The following is a 24,292-nucleotide window of genomic DNA, read 5'->3' as shown; positions in this document are numbered from 1 at the left end:
TGTTATAGGTTATTTAAGAACTTTTAAAAAGAGTCAAAAAATGCAACATAAGGACCTTATTTGCCTAAGATCTTAAGTGCGTAAACTAAGCTGCCGGGAAAAATTTAGAGAGGATAAAGCGTGGAAATCTGAAGTATGAAGTCTGACACGAAATTGGCGTAGCTGTCGTTAGAAATTTGCATGAAAATTATACATCGCTTCCGGTTGACCTTGCCAAAAAACTAAAAAACAAGTGACAAACGACGCATTACTAGAGAACTTTTTTGGCACAGCATTGTTGCTTTATTCGATGTTTCTGGCGCTTTCCAAAAAATATGCAGGCAGGTACTATCCTGATTGTTTTCTGAAGTATTATTATCTTTTTTCAGCAATGCATCATTACAAAATCTGTCAGAAACTATAAGTTCAATTGTCCACCGACATTTTTTTTTCAACCAGAAGCCTCCTAACTTTTTTAGAAATATATGCAATGTTTCACCAAACGATGGTTGTTCCAAACAAATATCAGCATTATTACGGTTGCCGATTTTTTGAATAGATGTCATCCAAATGAGCAGTATAGCAGCTCAACTTGCTTCCGTTTTCAAAACGCAACAACACGTTCAAAGAAAAGTAATAAGCATTATCATGTTTTCAGTCGCTAATTGGATCTCATTTGAGGGAACTTTATTGAAAATCAATTATACACTCACATTTTTTTCCTCTGATTTTAACAATTAAACGTTTAACTACTTGTTGCTACAGTAACTATCGAAAAATTGTCATCTGTAAACAACAACAACAAATTGTTTACCTTCCACCGGTAAACATCAATCAAAAACAAACAGCCTCCGTTTCTGCACCAGTTTGTCTGTTTTGTTGAGCTGAAAGTGGTGTGTGTTAAACTGCTGATAAATTGTATGCTAACTTACTAACATTACCATTACACTTTCATAGCTTTAATTGGTTTGAAATTGGAGAAAAAAGAATGGAAATTACTGTTTGACGTTACAACTTACTTGTTTAGCAGTTTAACAATACTGATTGCTATTTGATACTGTAATATAAGCTTGTGTTTCCAAATCCGGAAGTTACTAACAATTTTGTTGTTTTAGAAAGCACATTCTTCTTAGTAAATTTACGAGCAAAAGAAGTTCTGATCAGCTTCCGAGAGGATGATAAAATTATTCCGTTAAAGTCGTGAAACAATAAGATATTGAAAAAATTTGAGGTTACAGACATATCTTTTGCTACGATTTTTGAGGTTGAAACTGAGGGGGGAAATCGAGATTAAACTAGTAGCAAAAGTGTCCCTAAGTTTCTCGGGGTTTTTCCCAGTATACCCCCCGAGTTCATAGCTTAGTGGGAATGCAACGTAAACGTATAGTCCACCCCAATTACCGTATTTATACCATTATGGTGGGCTATAATGTAGGGGGTAGGGGGGTCTAAAAAGTATATTAAACCAGTTTTTTTAATGAAAACATTCATTTGGAAATCTTTGCTCCACTTTAAAAATAGTCAAAATGGTCTGTGTAAATTTCGGCACTGCTGGTGGTTACTTTTGGCATATTTTTTGCTCCGCTAAACATGGTAAACAATTTACTTCCGGGTTTGAAGACTCGTCGACATAGTCACGCCTGAAGAGCGCTCATAATGGGCAATTAATTAACAGACGCACTTTTGAGTGACATCTGCTTTTTGTATGCAACTGGTTATCAAAACGTAGCAGTTCGTCTATCTCAGCTAAAATCTTACTATTACCACAAAAAGTGGAGGTATGCCGCAGTACAACCAGATCTCGGACCCGGACAGGGTCCACCTGAAGATATTGCGGGGTGACACTACGACCTCTACGAAGGAAAGACAGTATTTGATGGCTGTGGAGAAGGGAGACTTCACCTCTGTCAAGTTCTTCCTAGAGGACGCGGCCATCTACTTCAACATGGACATGAACTGCATTGATGCATTGGGCCGGACGGCACTGCACATCGGTACGTCGTTAATTACAGTCGGGCAAAACTTGTACAATGGCCGAATTATATTTGACCTTTGACCCTAACTTTTTTTTGGTATTCCAATGATGAAGCTGATTTCAGCTTTGAGTTTGTTTCAACAAGAAACGCTCTCAGTCATGTCATTTATAGCGACAACGTTACTTGAGAATGTCATTTTTTGTCGGCCTGTTCTGTTTGAGTTAGACAAAAACGACAAAAGCTCTTACGTTTTTTCCTTGGTATCGTCGGTATGTTTGGTTTTTATACATAAGAACTCTTCCGTACGTCATCTTTAATCACAGTCCAGACAGAATTTGTACAATTGCCGAAATTTTTTGACCCATAATTTGTTTTTTGGTATTCCGGCGAGGGAGGTAAAATTTCTACCCTGAATTTGACCAACATTAACTGATCTCGACCTTTAGTTACGATCCCATTCTAGCTAAGGATGCCAGAGAGAAGTAACTTTTACTCTGCGCACATTCAGGTGAGTTCTTTAGAGTTTTTTTAAAGCAGATTTCGTAGAATATTCAAGTATTCCTTCGTTTAATAATCCTAGGTAGCTCCGTAGTTTAAAACCGCATTGAGGACGATTAAAACTGACAGAAAATGTCGGTATTATTTCTCAACAATTTTAAACATTACAATCACTACTAAAAAGATTCAAGAATTTTCAAAGATGAGTGAAGAGCGGGTTTGCTATCCCCGACCAATTTGATCCGGGATCAAATGTGCCAATTTAATTTGAGTTTTCAGGAAGTCAAATTGCAAGTCTAATATTAGTGCCGATTCAGAACTACGATTATGTCACTTTTTAAACTTATCAGTCTATTGTACGTCATGGCCGTTACTTGCCATTCTAAATCTCAGTATTGGTCAGGACTGAGCAAGTCTTAAAATATCAAGTAGCTCGGGAAATTGTCATAAATAGCTCGAGAAATAGCTCGAGGCAATTGTCCACGACATAATTTATTTAGCCAAACATTTCATTTTTCTTACTTCCAATTGATAATGAGGAGTTAATTGATTCCTCAACTGAATATACAATGGTATAACAGGAATTGTTGATTGCCAAACACGCTTTAATGCAAAACTCGCATTAAAAGTTGAGTGAAGAAACCTATTCCGCAAAATTGGTTCCAGTATAATCATACTGAACTTTTTCTTTGATTCTCATCACAGTTCACAACGCCGCAGAGGTATATCCCAAAATTTCTGCGTAGTAAAAATCGCTTAGAAAAACTAGGAGACAAGCTTGGAATCTACTTTTCCCAAAAATCGTACCGCCGTTTTTGCGGAACTGAGATACTCTTAAGCTGAAAATGTGGTGACAAGTCCTGGAATACTTTATCGCACTCTTTAGATATATCTTTTTTGCACTGAATGTATCTATAAACCGCAATAGTGCCTAGTTAAATGCGGGCATTTGACCAAGTAAAGGTGCCGTAAAAATTTATAAACTGAGCTCGTTAAAAAGGTGTAAAGCTTTATTAGTCGAGCATGTATCAGTAGTTCAAAGCATATTAACTTAACTTATAGGAAGTAGATAAATTTACCAATCTGAACACCAATGCAGAGAAAATCATAGAACTAATAAAAGATACGTTTTGATGAGCAATATAAGATACAACAGCATAAAAAAGATCCTCGCTTATGTTTTAGCAATATCAAATTTAAAACGGAAACGCTCCCCCTTAAATGTGAGAAACTTTGAATCCTATGTAGCAGTGGGAGGCTACAAATGAGAGTTGATATCATCATTTGTTACAACTGAGATGAGTTTAGTGACAGCTATTGCACATTTTTTGACAATAAGACTACGACTCGTAAAAAGCAGTACACATCAGTCACGTGAACTGCTAACAGAAAATTGTCAAAAATATCTTTAAACAGACGCAGAAAACTTTTACAATATAACGACATGAACAAGAAAAACAAAAATCATTTCAGATATGGTTTTTTACCAAAAGATCCCTCTGTGTTATCTTAACGTTTATCTGGCTATAGGCGAATGTCAAAAAACGCAAAAAAATTGAAACAAATTGATTGAAAAAAAATTTATTAAATTCAATTAAAAACCACTCATTAATTGAAATTAGCAAAGAAGTGCAAAAATCAAATAATATGTGTTTTTTTAACCGAAAAAATCCTCTATTGAGCCTTAGTGATTATGGACGAACAGGAGGAGTTAAAAAATAAGAAAATCTTCGTCTTTCAATTCGTAGCAAATAAAAAAACATTATGGTTCAATTATCTAAGCACTATTTGGTATATTATTACACTTTAAACCACTTTTAATCAAGTCAGCGAAATGACTGTTTGTATTATGAACCTAATTGCTATCAGTTAAAACGTCTTTGCTGATTATAAATACACTTACCGCGGATTATAGATAAAACCAGAGCAAAAATAAGACAAATTTAATGCGGAATAGAGTTACGCTGAGTGCGAAAAGGGATAGTAACAAATTTGGCTGGGCTGCTACAGATCTCACAATACGGGATCTCTTTATGCATGCCAGTGAAACTTATCAAAAGATATAACAAATCGAAGGCAAAGATATATGCCTAAGACCTGTCTGTGCTATAAGTCTCAATTTAAAATAGTTGGGGGCTGAAAGTGTTTAATTTATAAAAGAGTAAATATAAAGTTACAGCTTACTAATTACCCGTTACGTTGTGGTGAAATCGAGATGAGCTGCAAGGCGATTGTTCAGTTGGGTAGTTCTTCAGTTTTGACGGGAAAAAATTTTATAAAGTTGAATCTAGAAATATTTGTTTAGGTTTTTAAACAATGTTGTTCGATTGTTTTCTTGTCAAAATTTTAAGTTTTTTCTCGAAAAAATGAGAGCAGTTGTCTGCTGCTGACTTCTGGAAGTTGTTTCTGTCTCTCTAATGTTATTCCGTCCCACTTCGCTGAGAGAAACAATAAATCCCCTTCAGCTCCGTTTGGGCCGATAGGGAGCGAATCACAAACTCACGTTCATAGTGAGGTGTTTCTTAAATTTCCTATTGGCCGAGAAGGCAAGAGAATTAACTCTTTTTTATCTCACGGAAAAATTATTGAAACTTCAATGAATAATAAAAATCTAAAAAGCTGGGAGCATAAATTATTGATTTCGTAGGCGCCTGTTTTCTGCTTTCCCCCTCTTCTAAAACCGCAACATTTATGGTTTTCTTGGAGGCTTTTATGAGACTCTATTGGCTTTTCCCCTGAAGCAATCTGCTTCATCTTTATTGAACTTGGGGGAAAAGATCTGCATTGCAACTGTCAAAAGCAGAAGTAATTTGAATCAAAAGAAACTGTGGTTTTACAGGCCGCCTACGTTCAACAATGTACGTTTTCTATCCTGGATATAAGCGGGGAGATCCAGGCCGAAAGTTGTGTTATTTAAATAAGTCGAACTGAGTTGTTTAAATACTTGTGTACTGGTAGTCTTAACAAGCGTTAGTTTATTTAGCGAAAGAATGGTTAATTAGCGCCTAAATACGTTCGCTCTAATGCGGGATTATTTATTCGTTCATTTGTAACGGCTATCGTAGTACTACAGCTCACCCCGATTTTTAGCAAGAAATAAATTTATCTACATCAAACAAAAGGATTAAATGAAGTCAGGTAAGTTTTGAGTTCTGTTCAAGTTTTCATTGATTGAGTTGAGATGGCGGCAATCACTTGAGTTGGAGGTGGCAAATGTTGGTTGTTTTGGAAAGGTTGTAAGTCAGTTAGTGACGAGGTTTGATGGCGTCGTAATATAAAATCAATCGCAAAGGGCGATAATGTTGTGCTATAAAATCAATCGCAAAGAGCGATAATGGTATGCTATAAAATCAATCGCAAAGGGCGATAATGTTGTGCTATATAAGTTTAAAAATTCTGGAGGCAAAATGACTGGGCTCGTAACCGGGCTCTCATCGTCTTCGATTAAAAGAACCTCTTGTATATCGTCCTCAGTTGGTTCGTCCTTATCCATTGACTGTCGTTTTTTGTGTTTTTTTACCTTTCTTTTGAGCTCGGAAATTTGGCTTTTTGTTCTTCGTTTTCCTTCATTAATTGTGTTATTTTCTTTCCTAGCTCCAGATTCTTTTCTCCAAGTTTTTTGTTGGCATTTGTTATTTCTAAATGTTTCAAGGAGAACGTTTTTAACATAGTTTGCGCGTTCGATTCTTTGGTTTTTTGGAGTTGATGGGCAACGAAATATTGGCGCCGCCAATAGTCGTTAGGTAGTTGCTTCTCCTCAGGTGGTTTCTGTAACTCCATTTTTAGTTGTTCGAGTTTCAGTTGCAATTCTTGCAACTCTGTTTCCTTTTGGAATAGTTCCTGCCTAAATGTGGTGTTTTCCTCTATTAAACTACTGGTATTGATATTTGATAGTCCTGGCATCTCGACAGGAAAAGCGGAAATTGCATCGTAGGGGAATTCAATATATGCGTCGAGCATGTTATTCCTAAGGGTATAAGTGCCCTTCTTAGGGTCGCGAATTTCAATTCTCCATTTGTTGTTTTCTGCGGGAAGCGAGAAAGTTTTCAGGACTGGAAGCTTTTCGCTGTTGACTAATAGTTTTTGATGTTCGTTTAACTGGATGATGTTTAGTTTATTAGCAACCTCAAATTTGTTGTAGTTTGGTTTTAGGAAATAGAGGAGGGTTTTAACGTATCTCGTGTTCTCTTTGTTCATGTTCTCCTCTCTCGGTTTTCGCAATTTCAGGCATTCTGAAGGTATTTTCCTGATAGCGTCGGGAACGGGATCTTCAAGGTTGTTCATCTTAAGAATTTTGTTTTTGTGACTACTAATTTGTTGGGTTGTGATTGATCCCTTTCTGCTAACTTGCCAGTTGTATTGTGGGTGATATTCTGAGCTGTTTTGGGTTGTTGGGGATTCTGTGTTTCGAGGTTTGAATGGTGGTCTTGCGAAAATAGGAGGTGATTGATGTTGATTGGGGATTACCACGCTTGCGAGTGTGGGTCTGGTAGTGTTTCCATGTTAATGATCTAAAATGTTTTGATTTTGGTTGGCCTGCGTCATCAATATCACACATTATGGCTTCTTTTCATGTTTGCAAATGCATTGCTAATATAAAAAAGTATTCAATTGTAAAAATGTTTTTGTAAGGTTTTGTTGCTAACTGCTTTATTTTAAAAATTATAATGCTAAATGCATTTGTTATTAAAGTTTAGTAGAAAAGTTTTTTTGTTTTTCTAAATGCAAAGTTAACTTTAATAAAGGAAGGGGGCAATAATAAAAAAAAATTTATACTTATGCCAGGCGGGCAGCCCTGGCACAAGTACGTCTTTCTTCGCTGCCCGGTGGTGTGAGTCTTGGGGCGTGTGTCACACTAACACGGCTGCAACGACCCGTGCAGCTGGGGAGACAACCGTGCTGAGCTGAAAATTTCAATTTCAAAAGCTAAGGAGAGCAAGTTGGAGAAAGCTGGGGTAACCCCTTCCCGAGGAAACAGTGAAAAAGGTGAAAAGATCGTGTGGACTTAAGTTGTTTTTTTGGTTTATTAGACAACGTCGTCTAAAAAATTTTTGCAAATGGGAAATTTTGTCTGCTTATTTAAACATACTCGACAGAATCGATGATCCTCATGTTGGGAAAAATGTGGCTGTTTTGTTACTCCTAATTCTGTTTTCATTTTTTTGCATAAATTGCAGCGAAAGTAGGATGTGATCAGGACGGGAAGACATGGTCGAAGACAGATGGGACAATTAAGGTTTGGGTATCTTTTAAAAAGTGCCTTTCTGCAAGGAATACATACATAGTGAGGATTTTCTTTGGGGAATTGCTTGTGTAGTTTTTCTACAATAACGGTTTTTTGTGGACATATGGGGCAGATAATGTCCTTATGGGGATAGAGCCAACGGAAACCGCCGAATAGGGATTGTGAAAGACCCATCGAGCGACTGTTCTTTTATTTTCCTTAGACAAAAACAGGAAAACCTTTGAGAAACTGCGGTAGGATGAGATTAATGAGGAACGATATGGCAAGCAAGGTAATTAGGATTAGGATAACTATTTTTTTTTGGATAGGTCTGGATTGGTCATTTTCAGTATCGGGAAAAAGTTTGGCCAGTCGCGGAAAGAAGGTAGTGATTAAAAAAAAGGGATATTGCCAATGCGAATAAGAGAACAAATTGAAAAATAAACAATGTTATGGGGTGCCTTTTCTCAATTCAATGATTAGTGTAGTACTAGGGTGAAGGCGGTGACTTGCTCCTGGTCAAAATTGAATGGAATTAGAGATATCGAGTGGATTAAAAATAAAACCAGGGAAAGAAGTAAATTTTTGGAAGTTCTTGGACGCATTTTAGATTATGTGATTGTTCTTTCGCAACGAGGGCATAACTTATAATCTTCTACGCAAAATATACAAAAGTTGACGGGCTTATGATCACTGTGATGAAACGTGTTTGTTTGCAAATATCACATTGAAACCATTTGAAGATTGAGAAGATAACATTAAATTTAGAGCATTAGGACTAGCATGGAGAAATAAAAAGAAAGATAGAAATCCATACATGTCTCTCAATGTTGAACTTACAAGAGAATTCAAAATCTAGTAATATTTTTCCTCAGGCGCTTTGAAACAATTTTGTATTCGATTCCAATATTTACAAAAGTAATCGTGTTATCAATCAAGGCTCTTAACAATGAGAAGTACTGAAGATTTGAATGCGGTACATCCAGATCAATAATGTCATTACAATTACATCAGCAAGGAATTTTATACACTAGAAACAAGCAAAATAAACTCCAATTTTTTCCAAACAGAAAGTGATAGTTCCAAAAGTGCCTTTGAACTGCTCGGTAAAAAATGTAGGTGAGAGTAGAGAGTCTAGATAAATTTGTCTATTTATGCCCATCGCGGACGCATAAATATCTTTATGAGAGTAGTTTATACTTCTTCCTTCTAGAATTTCTCTTGAAATTTTTGTTAAAACTGGATTTGATGCTTCCGAATGCAAGATATTGTCCCAAAAAGATTTTAGTTGATTTGGTGTGTAAATTCCGGCACGTTGTGATTCGTAACCGGTAAATTTTGGAACAGAACTAACAACTCTTGAAGAGAATATTTTTGGCGGTTGGAAAGGAACAGGTGATGGCATCAAATGGTACCATGAATTATCATTATCAATATCTAATTGGTAGGCATTTTTGTAGCGTCCAATACAATTTACTTCGTTAGCAAATGGATAGGTTTGTCGAGTAATTGGATCGACGGACATTGTCCTATCATCATAGTGAATAGGGATCCTATCAAAACACTGATCAAGAGCCTTAAGTGGTGAGTTTCGTTTTGGTTAGTGGTACAGCCAACCTATGCTACCATCTGTTTCTAAGAACATCGAGCTGTTGCCAGTTAACATATATCCAGCTGAATGATTATTTTGGATAGCCTGCATAAGTATTATTTGTTTTTGAGTTCGATCAAGTTCGCATTGTTCCATGACCAAACCTTTCCATGCTTGTTTCATTTGCATGTAATTATGATATATGACAAAATCCATTTTTACCGATAGGTTAAGATCGTAGTCTAACTTGTCTTTGTCTAAGTGTTCCCATGCAACAAAACCATTGTCGGATGTTCGAATCTGGTCATCTGAAGGCTTCCTATTAAACCGATTTACACTTCGGCTGTTGTCAGAATCAATACGAAGTTTATAAAAAAATTGTTGAGTTCTTGACTTATAAGGTTTGCCAGTCTTCATATTAAATCCGCCTGTATAAGAAACATATAAAGAATCTAAATTTGTTCTGTAAATAAACTCAGGTTTTCTACACATTTTTTGTTTTTCATCAACTACTCTAACTTTCATATCCATTTCATCAGGAGAATACGTTCCTGGTCCTTCATAGGGCGTCTCCGGTTTTTCATCACTCACTATGAAATACTGTACGTTACCAAGTTCGTTTTCATGTTTAAGCATTTTAGCGTTTTGTGAAAATCTTTTAGTAACTATACAATTTTCCGCTGCCTCCCAATTGTATGCAAAGGGGTCGAGTGATGTCGAACGGCAACCTCCTTCTGAGAGAGCACAATGAAGTTTTAGTCCTTGACTGTTATATACAGTTCTGTCATTAAGATCAATATCGAGTACGGTTTCTTGCATCAAGGTTTCAAAAGAAAAATGTTTAATTTTACCACGATTATCACAAGATCTTGATGAATCACCCTCAAGATCAACTCCCTGGCTTTTATAGGAGACTTTTATAGGTTTTATAGCTTTTTATTCCAAGTTTTATGTCAATTTCCATGTCATCATCATCAAATTCTGTAACAGTAATTTTTCCAGTTTTGTTAGCATTTAAAGATTGTTCAGGCGAAACAATAATATCGTATGTTATTTTTGGAGTGTTGTGTACAATTGATGAATGGGAAAACATACCAAAAATATAACGAATGAGCATTGCAGTGACTTTGCACATAAGAGCTTTGACAAAGGTCCGATAAGACCGTTGGTAAAGAGTTACATGTGTATCAACCATCTGAATGTTTTCGGGTGTGATTTTGCGAGGAGAAACTTGTGTTAGAGCATACATTTTGTTTTCTTTCATTTTAGAACAGTCATAATGAATGACCCTAATTTTATTAGATACATCATTAACATCGTCAAGGAGGGTTTCAGTAGAGTTAATAACTATAAAAGGAGTACAAAAGAAGAAAAGACTTATAAGTAAATAAGAAAAATAGAGTTTTTAATAACAAGGATATCATCTTTTCATCCTGTTCTTTTTTTAGCGCTTCAAGCCGGGGTTAAGGCTAAGAGTTGTAGTAATAGGCACCTCCAAAAAAATTTTGACTGGGTTTTTGGTACCTAAAACAAAGTTAAGTAAATCCGGCTTGATAACGTGATGGCGGCTTAGTCGAGCGACTAGAAGTTCGCCTATTATTATTATTTTCTGAATTTTGTAAATTAGAAGGTCCTTGTTCCGATCTATTAGGGCGGAGATGACTTAAATTCGGGTCTAGAGGTATTCTAGAATTGTTCAGCGGGCAAGAAGGTGAGCTCCTTTTTCTACTGTCACTGGGCAAAACAGATGGAACTGGGGGGTGGTTGTCACGGCCAGCTGAGCTTTCTTCGTTAAATCCAGAGTCAAAATTGGTAGGAGTTCGATTAGGGTCAAGGTTCTGCACAGGTGGATCTCATCTTACGAATTTCTCCACTGGGAAAAATTCGGTGTTAGTTGGGCCTTGAAAAGAGAATTTAGTCAAAGGACAGTTGAGTTTATTCATTTGGCTAGTCATCAAGTTATTATAAAATGTGTCGCAATTATTTTTATCTATACCATACTCTAGGGTTAACTCTGGTATAGTTTCCGTAGCTGGGTGGTACTCGACTAGGTGATTTCTATGAGCAACCTTTCTGGTAGCCGGGTTGTTATCTAAAGTTATTTCATAGTTGACATTGGTTAATTTTTTAGCTACATTGTAAGGGCCTGATCTTAGTTCGTGTAGTTTTTTTGACGTTCCTAACTCAATTTGATGATTTTCCATTAAAACTTTTTGTCCATTTTCCAGTGGCTTACCTAACTTGTGTTTGTTTCTGCTTTTATGTGCGCAGTTGTTATTTTCTAAGCTCTTTTTATAGGCGTTATTGTATATTTGTTTAAATTGGTTTTCTCGCATGAGCAATGAATTGTTTATAGTTGGTTTTAGGAGTCTGTCAATCTCTTTGTTTTTCGAAGTTTGCTGGGTATGCCTGTGAAGGGGCAGGTCTTTACAAAATTCGGAGGAGCAGGTGAGTTGTGAATTTCGTAGTAGTCCCAACTTAAGTGACAAAGGTATCTGTGGTTTTTGTCCAAACACAATTTCATAAGGTGAAAATCCTGTACTAGCATTTGGAATAGTGTTATGAGAAAAGGCAAATTCTGGTGCCAATTTATCCCATTTACCTCGAGCTTGTTCTAGAAAAATTCGGAAATGTGCTCCTAGATGTTTGTTTTCGATCTCGACCTTACCATTAGTCCAAGGTGAATAAGCAATTCGAGGTGCAGGTGTTATGCCTGGTTCATGAATATAGTTTGTAAAATCTTGGTTCATGAATGCCGAACCTTTATCAAACACAAGTTTTTGTGGTATTCCAAAAGAAAAAATAAATTTTTCTAAAGCGTTTATGGTATCTACAGCATCTGTGGAACGTACCGGGTATACCTGAATGAAACGTGAGAATGAATCAACAATACCTAGGCAATGATGTTTACCGTTAGATGGAGGATTTAAAGGTCCCTTGTGATCAATGTGGACAGTATGAAAGGGGAATGGGACTGTATCAGTCCATTTTTCAAGGGGTGCTTCGTGGATGTCTCTCCGTTTTGGTTTATTTTTTGACAATCAAGACAATCAGCAATCAAGTTTTCAATCCATTTATACATTCCGGGCCAACAAAAAAATCTTTTTACGTTAGCAAGTGTTTTATTTAATCCCATATTACCTGACAATTCACGATGAGCTAACTGAAATGCTTTAAAGAACAATGACAATGGTACACAAATTATTAAATATTCAATATCTGGTTCGTCTGTTTGTTGTTGAATACATAAGATATTCCCTACAAAACTCAACTTTTCAAGATTATTAATGTACGACATTATGGCTTTAGATTGTCGGAATTCAATTTTCTTTTCATCTTTGGTATTGGTAGCCCTTAATTGGCGAATTTGTTGTAACACTGGGTCTTTTAATTGTTCCTGACAAATTACTGAAATATTTAGATCAACTTCTTTAGAGAAGGCCGTGAGTTTATTGATGAGTTCCTTGCAACTTTAATTTTTGGGTTTTCTGGAAATTTTTTTTAGCTAATTCGGTTTTATCTATACATGTACTATTTTTCACGAGAAAAACTTTATCGTATTCTAATGGGAACCCATACTCCGAGTCAGTTGTATTATTTTGATCGATGTAGAGTTCATCAAAATTTATATCCGACGGCTGGTTCTCATTGAACAGCTCAAATTCCGAATTTGTGTCAAAATATTGTTCCGGTAGGAGGGGATGGAAGGGACGTCTCCTCTTCCTTCCTGGTAGGAAGGGATTTCTGTATAGTGGTCAGACATTTCGTCCTCCTCCTGTTCTGATACAGGGGTTATTTCATGCTCGCGGTGACGTCTGTAGTGGTTAATTGATGAACCATACGAGAAATCTTCCAAAATATTATTTATTGAACAGAGTCTGTTTTGATGGTTGTCGTACTTTTGCTTTACCATTTTGTCGGTTTTGAAAATAAATTTGTCGATACCTGTTACGCTTTGTTTTAAGATTGGAAAAAAATTATCTGCTGCTCCCTTTTTATTATCACGCAAAATGAAGTATTTTTCCTCGTTACCATGCTTGTCGTGAAAACTAATGTCTTTTGGCATCTTTTTGTGTTTAAGTTGATACTTGTCAAGGTCTTTAATTTTTACATTACGGCTTAGGATGTCGGCAAAAGCTAAGTTTTTCCTTCGGTCCAGATAATTTTCAAGTTCTGGAATTGAGAAATTACTAGCTGGTATCTGAAAAACCTGTGAGAAGGCTTTTGGTCTGTGTACACATATACGGGATGGAGAGAACCAATTAGGTAACGCTCATAAGTTTGTAATGCAGATATTACACCGCAAAGTTCGCGTGCTGTGGTACTCATTTTTTGTTCCTCTTTAGTGTAGATTCTAGAGTTAAAAGACACTATTCGTTTCCCTTCTGGAAATTCCTGAACGAGAATTGAGCCTACTCCTATAGAAGAAGCGTCTACATGCACGTGGAATGGGTGTTTAGTATCAGGTATTGCTTAGATAGTATCTTCGCTAATCCTGTTTTTAATGTCATTAAAAATTTTTTCGTGTTCCGTTGTCCAGACAAACTTAGTTTCTGTGCGGGTTAGGTCATAGAATGGTTTGCAGTCAACATGCAAATTTTTGATGTACATGCTGTAGAATCATAAACAACCTAGAATTCTCATGACATCACGTTTGTTTTCAGGCGACTTAAGTGTTTTTAATTCTGCTACTCGCTTCTTGACAGTTTGTTTTCCATCTTTACCTACTACGTGTCCTAAGAACTGTACTTTCCTAAGGAAAAATTTAGTCTTTTCAGGTTGAGCTTTTGAGCCTGATTTCCTTCATGATACTTGTCAATTATTTCAAACATTTCGGTTTTATATTGTGCTTGCATGATGGTGTCAGCAATGTACGTTATAGCTTGTTTTTTTCTGATTAATGGTGCAAAATGAATAGTCATTATAGGGCTGAAGAAATTAGGTAGACCACATCGTCCATAAAGTCCGCGTTCAAATGTGTATTTGGACCAATTACAAAACTTACCAGTTGATAAGCTGAACAAAGATCACTGGTTGTGAAGAAATTACCTTTAAGTTAATAGGCTTCCGATTGGCTCGAGTGGCCATGAATATCGGCCAAGATCTGTTATTGAATTCAAATATCGGGCATCTAAAACCACTTTTACTGTGTTCCCCTTGGGTATGATAACGATTGGATTAATAAATTCTGAACCCATTTCTTTATCATTACCCATTTCCCGAATTATACCTGTTTTACACAGTTGTTCTAAAAGGTTTTCTAGTTTTTCTTGATAATGTAATGGTACTTTGGAAAGTCTCTGTTTTGTTAAAGTTGAATTTGGTAAAAGTTTGACATGAAATCTTTGCTTTATCTTTCCAACATCGTATTTGCGTTGAGAATAAACGTCCCTATTTTTAGTCAGAGTTTTCTACAATTTGTCTAAGTTTTCTTCATTGATGTCAGCTTGACTGAAATCAAATTTTTCGAGAAACGTTTGATCGGTTTTGTCAAATCTGTTAAGTTTTTCTTTGGGAAGCTCAACGGGTCTGATGTTCTCATCAGTTGTTTCCAATTGTGGCTTAAGATCCTTAAGGTCGTCCCTAAAGTCTGTTTCCAATTCGTAGTTGTTGGTAAAATCTTGCTGTCTTTTGCGCTTTTCTGTTTTCTTTTGTTTTTCAGGGGTTTTGTTGGTTTCAAAAACAATGTCCTCCAAAGTGTGCCCAATAGGACCCTTTTGAATGACAACCTTGGTGTTTTGAGGATTGTTTAGCATTATTGGTAAATCTTTTTCTTTTCTAAAACATTGAACATTGTAAGTATAAATACCTTGAGCTTGCAGTTCACTTCCAATTACAAAGGAGGTTCCTTTTCTGAAAAATTTGTTTGGTGGTCTAATTGATATTACGCGAGTTGATTTTGGTGCTAATGGTAGCTGCTGATCAAGAGTTACAATTTTGTAGGAACTAACATACGGGTAGCTTTTGGTTTGGTATCTAAATAGTTTGACGGCTACTTCAGGGTAAGTTTATAAATCATTTTTTGGAGTGCTTATGTCAATTGATTTTACTGTGGATTCAAGGAAATCCATTCCCACCAAGTTCGGCTTGCACCCATCTTTGGCTGAAACCCATGCGGTAACTTCCACTTGATACTTTCCTTCAATGTCGAAAGAAGTTTTAAAAGTTATTTGACCTAGCAGTTTTAGTTTCTCACCCTTAACCGCTAAAGAGTGAATTTTTGAAGCTTTCATCTCAATGTGTTGGGTTTTGCACAATTCAATGTAAGTGTGGTAATTAATTATAGAGCTAGATGCTCATGTGTCCAATAAGATTTGTGTTTCTAAACCGTTATTTTTATTTTTGTCTCCGGCGGATTGATATAAATTAATTAAATATGTGAATAACTTGCCTTGCTATGAGTAGTGTTTTTGAACGGAGCCCTGTCTAGTTTAAATACTCGTCGTTGTAGTTTTCTTCATTGTAATAGCCTCCGGGAGTTTCGCTGGTAAAGTGGACTCGGGGGCTTCGTCCATCACTGCTATCTCTTGAATGATTAGCATTGCTTTGTCTAGTAGTTGTCCTATCACGATCCTGATCTATACTCCTATCACGATATCGGTTATCTGATCTTGGCGGAGCGTTGCTTTGTCTATCCCTACTGTTTTGCCTATTGCTATCTCTGTAAGAGTTGTTTTTATAGTTACTTTGTCGTTCCTGTGATCGGTTATTGTAAGAAGATGATCGGTAATTGTTTGAAGAGTTTGATGGGTACGGTGATCGATGTCGGTAGTCTGTTCTAGAGTTGTTTTGATAATTGGATTGATATTGGTTAAAACTATTTCTGTGTCTGTCCCTAGTATTTTGATTACCATAATTGTTTGATTCGTAATTTTGTTGACCTGGTGAATGGCTCCTACTACGTTTATAATCATCTGTGAGCTTTTCTCGTTGCTGAGGTGGGTTTCGATTTTAGTTTTTAAAGTCCTTGTACTTAAAGCAGAATGCTATTGTGTGACCTGAACGTTTGCAAAACTTGCAGAATCTAGTCTGGTTTGTTTGAATCTTGGATTGTCGTTGTTGTATGTGGCGTTTATTTTATGATCTTTCATGGATTTGCAATTTCTGTAAGTTGGTTCTTTAACCCTTATATTTCTACTTTATTGTCGATACTACTTGAGGCACTACCCGTGAACTCACTGCTAACAGAAAAACTTAAGTCCTGAGTTGCTACATGATCCTGTAATTGTTGCCAAGTTGTAGTTGGGGTTTCTATTAACAACTGATGTGCTTTTTGCTTGAGTGCAAGTGGCGTTAACCCTCTTACAAAGTACTCCATACACTTAGCGTTACGCTGGTTGTTGTTAAAATCTGGATCGGATCTGGCCATCCTTTTTCAACTGCTTTTGTTACTCGGTGTGTATAGCTTTTTATCAACTCATCTGGTGGCCTTTTAATACTCTCGACTTCAATTCTTTTTCTATACTTATCTTTTGCATCAGTGAAACGAGTAATGAACTAATTCCTAACTTCGTTCCATGCTAATGCTGGAGCTAAGGTTTCAAACCATTGGGCTGCTGGCCCACGCAAAACCGAACCAAACAACGCTTTTTGTCTAGCGTCGTATGCTGCTTGCAAATCAGCATCCGCAGGATCTCTGGTTCCTAGCGAGAATTGGATTTTTCTTTGTATTAAAATGAAGAATTCCTGGGCATCTTCAGATGGATCTAAACCTGTAAATTTCTAACGCTATGTCAAGGTACGCAACAACGTTGGCTGCTATGTTTTATTTTAGTATGTGAAAAGAATATTTTATACGAAATTACTATTAGTTTGGGTAATTAGTGTAGAAAATTTTTTTCTTATAACAATTAAGTAAAAAAAAACACTAATACTAAAGTAAAAAATTCAACTGTTTGTTTTGTATTATGAATTTTTTTTGTTTAGGACCATTTAATAATTGTATTTTAATTTCAAAGTTTTTGCCGTTATCAGTGCTAAAAATTTCAATCCAAGAGTAAATATCAGTTTGCTCAACGGTAAAATTTAATAACCAAGGATAAGTATTTTCAGAGTGTTTAAATTCAACATAGTATTGGTGGAATCTGTTTATTTTTGAAAATCTAATTTGTGTGACTAATTCTGTTTTTATGAGTAGTTTAACTCTATTTGGTAAACTCGGATGAAACGTTGATGTATTTGGGTTTAATGATTTTTATAATTTGTAAACCAAACGGGGAAGTTATATTTTGGTGGCTCATCCACACGCAAGATGATGACGCTTATGCTAATTCTATCACACTGTTTTGATTTCTTAGAGCAACCAAAAGTCCATTAAAGTTTGGGTTTGTCCACTTATAAGTAATATAGATTTCGGTCTGTGTTTCGTTAGGAAAATGATGATGGTAAATGCATAAAAAGTTTCTGTTCTGATCTGTTAAATAATATGAAACTTTGCCTATTTTGTTCTGTACTTTAATACTTATGTTTAAGTTCTGAACATTTACATTAATATATGACATATAAATAACATAGAACTATTGTTTTTTGCTATTTTATTATTGTATTTTTGGATGAAATTACACAGAAAACAGTATAAAACGTTTAATACGGGTTGTTTAGTACATCAGTAGTAGTATCTTAGTAGCTATTATTATGTAAAAATGTGTATATATAATGTTTCTAAAGTGGTTGAGCCTGTTAATGACCGTAATTTAGCATGAAACAACAACTTTTCTATGATGAATTTGTGTACAAATTGGTTTAAAAAGGCTAATTTACGCTCTTTTAATTAATTATTGGCTAAATTATTCGCAGGAATCTCGATCACACTGTTTTTAATTTTTAACAAAGTTAGTAAATTCTGAAAATTAGGGTTCTCAGGTGCATAAGTTATATAAAAATTAGCAGGGGAATTATCAACCACGTAGAAAATAGCCACAAAGGTAATTCCATCAGTAATAAATCGTGTTATTTTACCCCTTCTAGTGTTTTCAAATGCTGTTAGATTAAGATGTTCTACAATAACTAATCCAGTTTGGTCCATGCACTGTTTAAAACCTCTATTGGTGAAAATGTTTGTGTGAAACCGGCTAAACTGGGGAAATTCTCATCAATTTATGTTATTTCCAAGCTACAAATCTATGTTGGGGGGATGATATAATGTAAAAATGACGCTAAATTGGCTAAATTTTGTGTAAGATTGATTAAACTTGGCTAAAAAAGATGTTTTAACAGCTTAAATCTGATTAGTTTTCCTTAAATTATGATAAAAGTGACGCTAATTTTGTTAAATTCTGGTTAATATTTGAGGATTTAGGTCAAAATGATGTTTATTTGGTTAAAATTTGATTAATATTACCCCACCTGGGTCAAGAAATGGAAAAAACAGTGTGAATAATCAACTGAGGAAGGCTTATATTTAACCAAAATTGGGTTAGTTAATGTGAAAATGCAACAATGTGTCCTTAAATGTGTAGAAATTAGATATAAACTACATTAAACACGTATTGGGGGGATGAATTCTGGTTAAATTTACGTTAGATTGTTTGAAAATGCTATATTTTGGGCAAAATTTTTGTAAAAACTAGACATATGTTACTCTAAATATGATTTGGGGGGGTGAATTTAGGTTAAAATTCGGCTATTTAGTGTGAAAATACTAAAATTCAACATTGAATTTGATGAAAATCGGCTAAAGTTTAGGATAATTAGGTGTTGGGGCGGCGAAATTTGGAAAATTTTTGGTTATTTGGGATGTAGATGCTAAAATTTAACCATAAATTTGGTCAAATCGGGTCAGAAATAGATTAAACAGGTTTCGGGGGGATGAATTCTGTATAAATTTTGATTATATAGAGTGAAAATACTAAAATTCAACCATAAATTTGGTGAAAATTGGGTTTAAATTAAATTAAATGTGTTTTGGGGGGATAAAATTTGGTTGAATTTTGGTTGTTTAAAGTGTAAATACTAAAAATTAGCCATAAATTTGATGAAAATTGGGTGAAAACTAGGCTAAATGGGTTTTTGGGGGGAGGGGTGATTTTTGGTTAAATTTCGACTATAAAATATGAAAGTATTTCAATTGTTTTATAAATAAACTAAGAACTGGACAAAAACTACCCCCACCCAGGTCAGAACAATTTTACAAGAGCAAAGAATCTGTTGCCTGTTACTATTTTAATGTAAATTTACTGTATTTCGGCCGTAAATTTGATATAAATTACTCTATTTGTTTGTCTATTAGTGTGCTGTCATTTCTGTGGTGGTGGTTATTTTAATATTTTAATCCGATCGGACAGAAAAATAAAAATTCAGGCGTGATTCTTTCCTCTGGTCGCACCAGTTAAAAAATTTGGCTGGGCTGCTACAGATCTCACAATACGGGATCTCTTTATGTATGCCAGTCAAACTTCACAAAAGATTTAACAAATCGAAGGCAAGGATATATGCCTAAGACCTGTCTGTGCTATAAGTCTCAATTTAAAATAGTTGGGGGCTGAAAGTGTTTAATTTATAAAAGAGTAAATATAAAGTTACAGCTTACTAATTACCCGTTACGTTGTGGTGAAATCGAGATGAGCTGCAAGGCGATTGTTCAGTTGGGTAGTTCTTCAGTTTTGACGGGAAAAAATTTTATAAAGTTGAATCTAGAAATATTTGTTTAGGTTTTTAAACAATGTTGTTCGATTGTTTTCTTGTCAAAATTTTAAGTTTTTTCTCGAAAAAATGAGAGCAGTTGTCTGCTGCTGACTTCTGGAAGTTGTTTCTGTCTCTCTAATGTTATTCCGTCCCACTTCGCTGAGAGAAACAATAAATCCCCTTCAGCTCCGTTTGGGCCGATAGGGAGCGAATCACAAACTCACGTTCATAGTGAGGTGCTTCTTAATTTTCCTATTGGCCGAGAAGGCAAGAGAATTAACTCTTTTTATCTCATGGAAAAATTATTGAAACTCCAAAAAATAATAAATTCTAAAAAGCTGAGAGCATAAATTATTGATTTCGTAGGCGCCTGTTTTCTGCTTTCTCCCTCTTCTAAAACCGCAACAATTATGGTTTTCTTGGGGGCTTTTTATGAGACTCTATTGTCTTTTCCCCTGAAGCAATCTGCTTCATCTTTATTGAACTTGGTGGAAAAGATCTGAATTGCAACTGTCAAAAGCAGAAGTAATTTAAATCAAAAGAAACTGTGGTTTTACAGGCCGCCTACGTTCAAGAATGTACGTTTTCTATCCTGGATATAATCGGGGAGATCCAGGTCTAAAGTTGTGTTATTTAAAGAAGTCGAACTGAGTTGTTTAAATACTTGTGTACTGGTAGTCTTAACAAGCGTTAGTTTATTTAGCGCGCGGCGAAAGAATGGTTAATTAGCGCCTAAATACGTTCGCTCTAATGCGGGATTAATTATCCGTTCATTTGTAACGGCTCTCGTAATACTACAATAGCTAAATCGGGCAAGAAAGTTTTATATTGCGCGCAAAAAAATAGGATACATAGCTTGTAGTTCAATTCCGCGGTTAAAATTTGGATATTTTGCGAACACGGGTAGCGCAATTCCCTTCAATTCTGATAGATTTTGTTAAAGTATCTATTTTTTGCAAAAATGTTACGATTTCAATGTATTTACAGAAGAAAAACGAACAAGAGATACACAGGTTTGCCTGTGAAGATTTGGGTATGCCTCTGCGGCGTTATGTTTTTTTCATGACATCCCACCCTCAGCCAACCCACCCACACAACCTGTTGATTTTACTGATGTAGTGTCCCCCATTTGTTGCCGTTACTGAAGTAATGTATCACCCATTGGATTATATACAACAATAGCACGTCCGCAATAATATGTAAGAAATGTTTCCCCGCTCATTTGGAATTGTTAACAGAATAGAACCACCGACTCTGACATGCCAATTTCAGGAAACAAATTCTAGGTCCCAAATAAGGGAGTACTTTCTTAGCGACTCATAACTTACTGCTGGGGTCATAAAAAATAACGGGGTGGGGGAGGAACGAAAAATAGATCAAAGAAATCTTTCAAAATTAATGGGATCTTTTCCGTTTGTGCCCCCCCCCCCCAGTACGATAGGCGCCCCCCAGTTATATAGCACGTGTCATTACATAATAAATCAATATGTAAAAATATTGCACGTGCGTCTTGGGGTTGCAAATAATATGCGCCCACTAAGCATGTGGTGGGATGGGCACAAACGGAAAAGATCTAAATACTGTTTTTAGCAATTGAGAACGAAAACATGGATCTGATTGACTTGCTGTTGTCTCACAAAGTGGAGATCGGAGATGCCCTTCTATTCGCCATTGAGGAGGAGGTCACTCTGGCTGTGGAGAAACTCCTCAATTACAGGTGAGAAAGAAAAAGTCGGCGGATCGTTTCCGTTTGTGCCCCCCCCCCCAGTACGTTATGCCCCCCCCCAGTACGTTATGCCCCCCCCCCCCCCCCAGTACGTTATGCCCCCCCAGTTACAGAGCACGCGCTATTACATAGTAAATCATCATGCAATAATATAGTACGTGCGTCTGAGGGTGCAAATAATATGCACCCACTAAGCTGGAGGGGGGGGGGGGCACAAACGGAAAAGATCCAAGCTGGTTACAGGGTACTTGTAGTCTGATGAGCTAAAATTGATCAGACAACTTTTTCAAGTTTCCCTAAAAATATATTGAAAAACCAATTCATATTCAAACGTATTGACTACTACTAACTATATTAGTGGATTTTATCGATTAATCATCGCGTGCTTGCGGACACACAAATTCACAAAATTTCCACGTAACCTCAATACCTCAATTCAACAATTTTAGTGCCATAGTTACCGAGAATTGGTAGGCCAAAAAACAAAACAAGATTTCTATATAAAAGTCATATTATATGACCAAAAAATAGCTTATCATAGCGCTTTCCTAATTTTTCTTACCAATATACAAGCGTTTTAAAAAGTAGTCGAAGAGATTGATTATGGATAACAACTATCCAGAAGCATAAAAAGCTTAAATATATACCAAAAAAACATTGCAAAAAATATTTGTAAAAAGGACTAATAAATAAATCTATAGATTGACCCAATTGGCTGTGAAAAGACCATGATCGTGCTTCAACTATTAGAAAACTGTAACTTAACTTCAAAGGATTGAAACAATAATATAAAGAGGCATCCAAAAAGACTTCAAAGACTGCGTTGGACTGATATTGATTGATATTGATATTGATGCATTGATATTGATCTTGAAACGGTGAAAAAGTTCATTTTACTCATATTCCAGGACTCATACAGAGATAAAAAAACTTTTAGAACCTAAGCCGTAAAACAGTTAAGACGTAAACGAAAAAAAAATTCAATTATTATTTCAAAAAATTTTCTTTAATTTCAGCAGAAAATATAACAAGCACCTCCGACGCCTAGAATTATCAAATTATTACGAATTTTTGGTATTTTTTCCAATTTACGAATTTTCGGTACGAACTTTATCATTATCTGGTATTTAAACGAATCGACATTACGTTGCCCAAGTCCAAAAAATAAAGAACAAATACAAAATTTTGCTTGGCAGTTGAACGGCCCATGTTTTCAGAATCGAATAGTAATTGTGTGTGTGTATGTGGGAACAAATTACACCAGGCTAATTTTATTCAAATCTGCTCCAAATTGGATATATGTGTACTCAATTTTGGTATAGTCTGTTTTTGGGCAATCATGAGAACTTGGGACAATGTTTTGTCACTAATTTTCATACAATGACTCACTACTTAACAGACCATAAGTAACTCGTTCCATATAATTAAGATATTGTCGGTTAGACAGAAATGAATGAAAAACCAATTGGCGATTAAATTCAGAAAATTCTCTCTCAATACTATTTGCGGATTAAGATTAAATTAGCAGTTTAGCGGTTATCCAAGTCAATGTTCACAAGAAAAATGAAGTCTTTGAATTTGGTCTCAAGTAAAAACAAGAAAATTTGGGCAATAAAGTTTTAGTACAACTACATCTTCAAAGTTGTGGAAATGGGCTATTTTTATCAGTGAATACTCGTGATAAAATATAAGCGTTTTCCACGATATAAATAACTTAGTTCCACGTTTTACTTAATAATATTCTATGGTTGAAAAATGTAAATGAATCGTGAAAAATAAGGGCAGAGACTTGTCACTTGATTACACTAAACGCAATAATTATTGGATTTTTATGCCTTTTCGAACATTGACCACGAAAAAAAGTGTACAGGTCTTGTTTCGGAACAGTGAATGGAAAATCTGGGCGTCTCCTACCAAATTGCTGCATTTCCCTATTTGAAACGAGTTCGATCAAGTTCCAACAGTCAAAATTAACATCGACTGATTCGCGCAATCAACAAAAAGTTTAGCTGGGATAATCGTTGATCTTTTATAATCAATATGAACAAAATTCGGCCAAGTACGAGCCTTTTGTAACCCCTAATCAATAGACAAACATCTTGTTTTTATACCACTGTTCTAAACAGACTGTTTCCGGTTCACCAAATAGATCAACATAAACTTCCAGCTCAACGTGAATCATCTGCAGTATGAAATTTTTTTCTCAAATATACAAAATTTAGCATAATTTGGCCACTTTCAAAAATGCGGGTTGTGTTGATCTAAAACTGAACTGTCCCGGTGGTAACAAATTTTACAGTTATCGTTGATAGTTAGAGCATAGTTTTGGTTGTAGTATTAGTTCTAATCAATATTTTAATGAGGTTAGTTTTTTTCAGACAGCCAAAAATTCGTAAGCGTGAAGCAGGGATGGTGGCACTTCAGCCGGGACAGAGAACAAGGGAGAGTAACTACACCAGTGACATCACTCCTGTCATCCTAGGAGCACATACCAACAACTACGAGATACTCAAACTGCTCTGTTAGAACACCCCCTCCCCCTCCCCTCCCCCTCCCCCTCCCCCTCACACCACCCGTCATACTTCATTATTCAGCGCCCAAGTTGAGGTGCCAGACCAAAGTGACCTCTGATCAGACCGTTCCAAGCCACATTAACCTCTGAGCAGACGGTTCCA

General features: G+C 35.9%; 1 protein-coding gene across 2 annotated transcripts in view; it reads left to right on the top strand.

Moving 5' to 3' along the window:
- Positions 1 to 869: 869 nt before the first annotated feature.
- The window catches only part of LOC142357385 (short transient receptor potential channel 5-like), a 72,329-nt gene continuing 48,906 nt past the window's right edge, over positions 870 to 24,292 (top strand). Inside the window, exons 1-4 of one of the 2 annotated variants that reach the window (XM_075409112.1) lie at positions 870 to 1,038; positions 1,614 to 1,973; positions 21,482 to 21,608; positions 23,996 to 24,138. In XM_075409112.1, the coding sequence (XP_075265227.1) occupies positions 1,760 to 1,973; positions 21,482 to 21,608; positions 23,996 to 24,138 (484 nt within the window). In that variant the 5' untranslated portion in view covers positions 870 to 1,038; positions 1,614 to 1,759. Of the gene's footprint in view, positions 1,039 to 1,599; positions 1,974 to 21,481; positions 21,609 to 23,995; positions 24,139 to 24,292 lie in introns of both variants that reach the window. The other variant, XM_075409061.1, reaches the window with a different exon arrangement.

This window comes from Convolutriloba macropyga, chromosome 1 (genome assembly GCF_964194025.1).
Source record: "Convolutriloba macropyga chromosome 1, txConMacr16.3, whole genome shotgun sequence".
NCBI classification, from domain to species: Eukaryota; Metazoa; Xenacoelomorpha; order Acoela; family Convolutidae; genus Convolutriloba; species Convolutriloba macropyga.
This window is presented reverse-complemented; position numbering and strand designations above follow the sequence as displayed.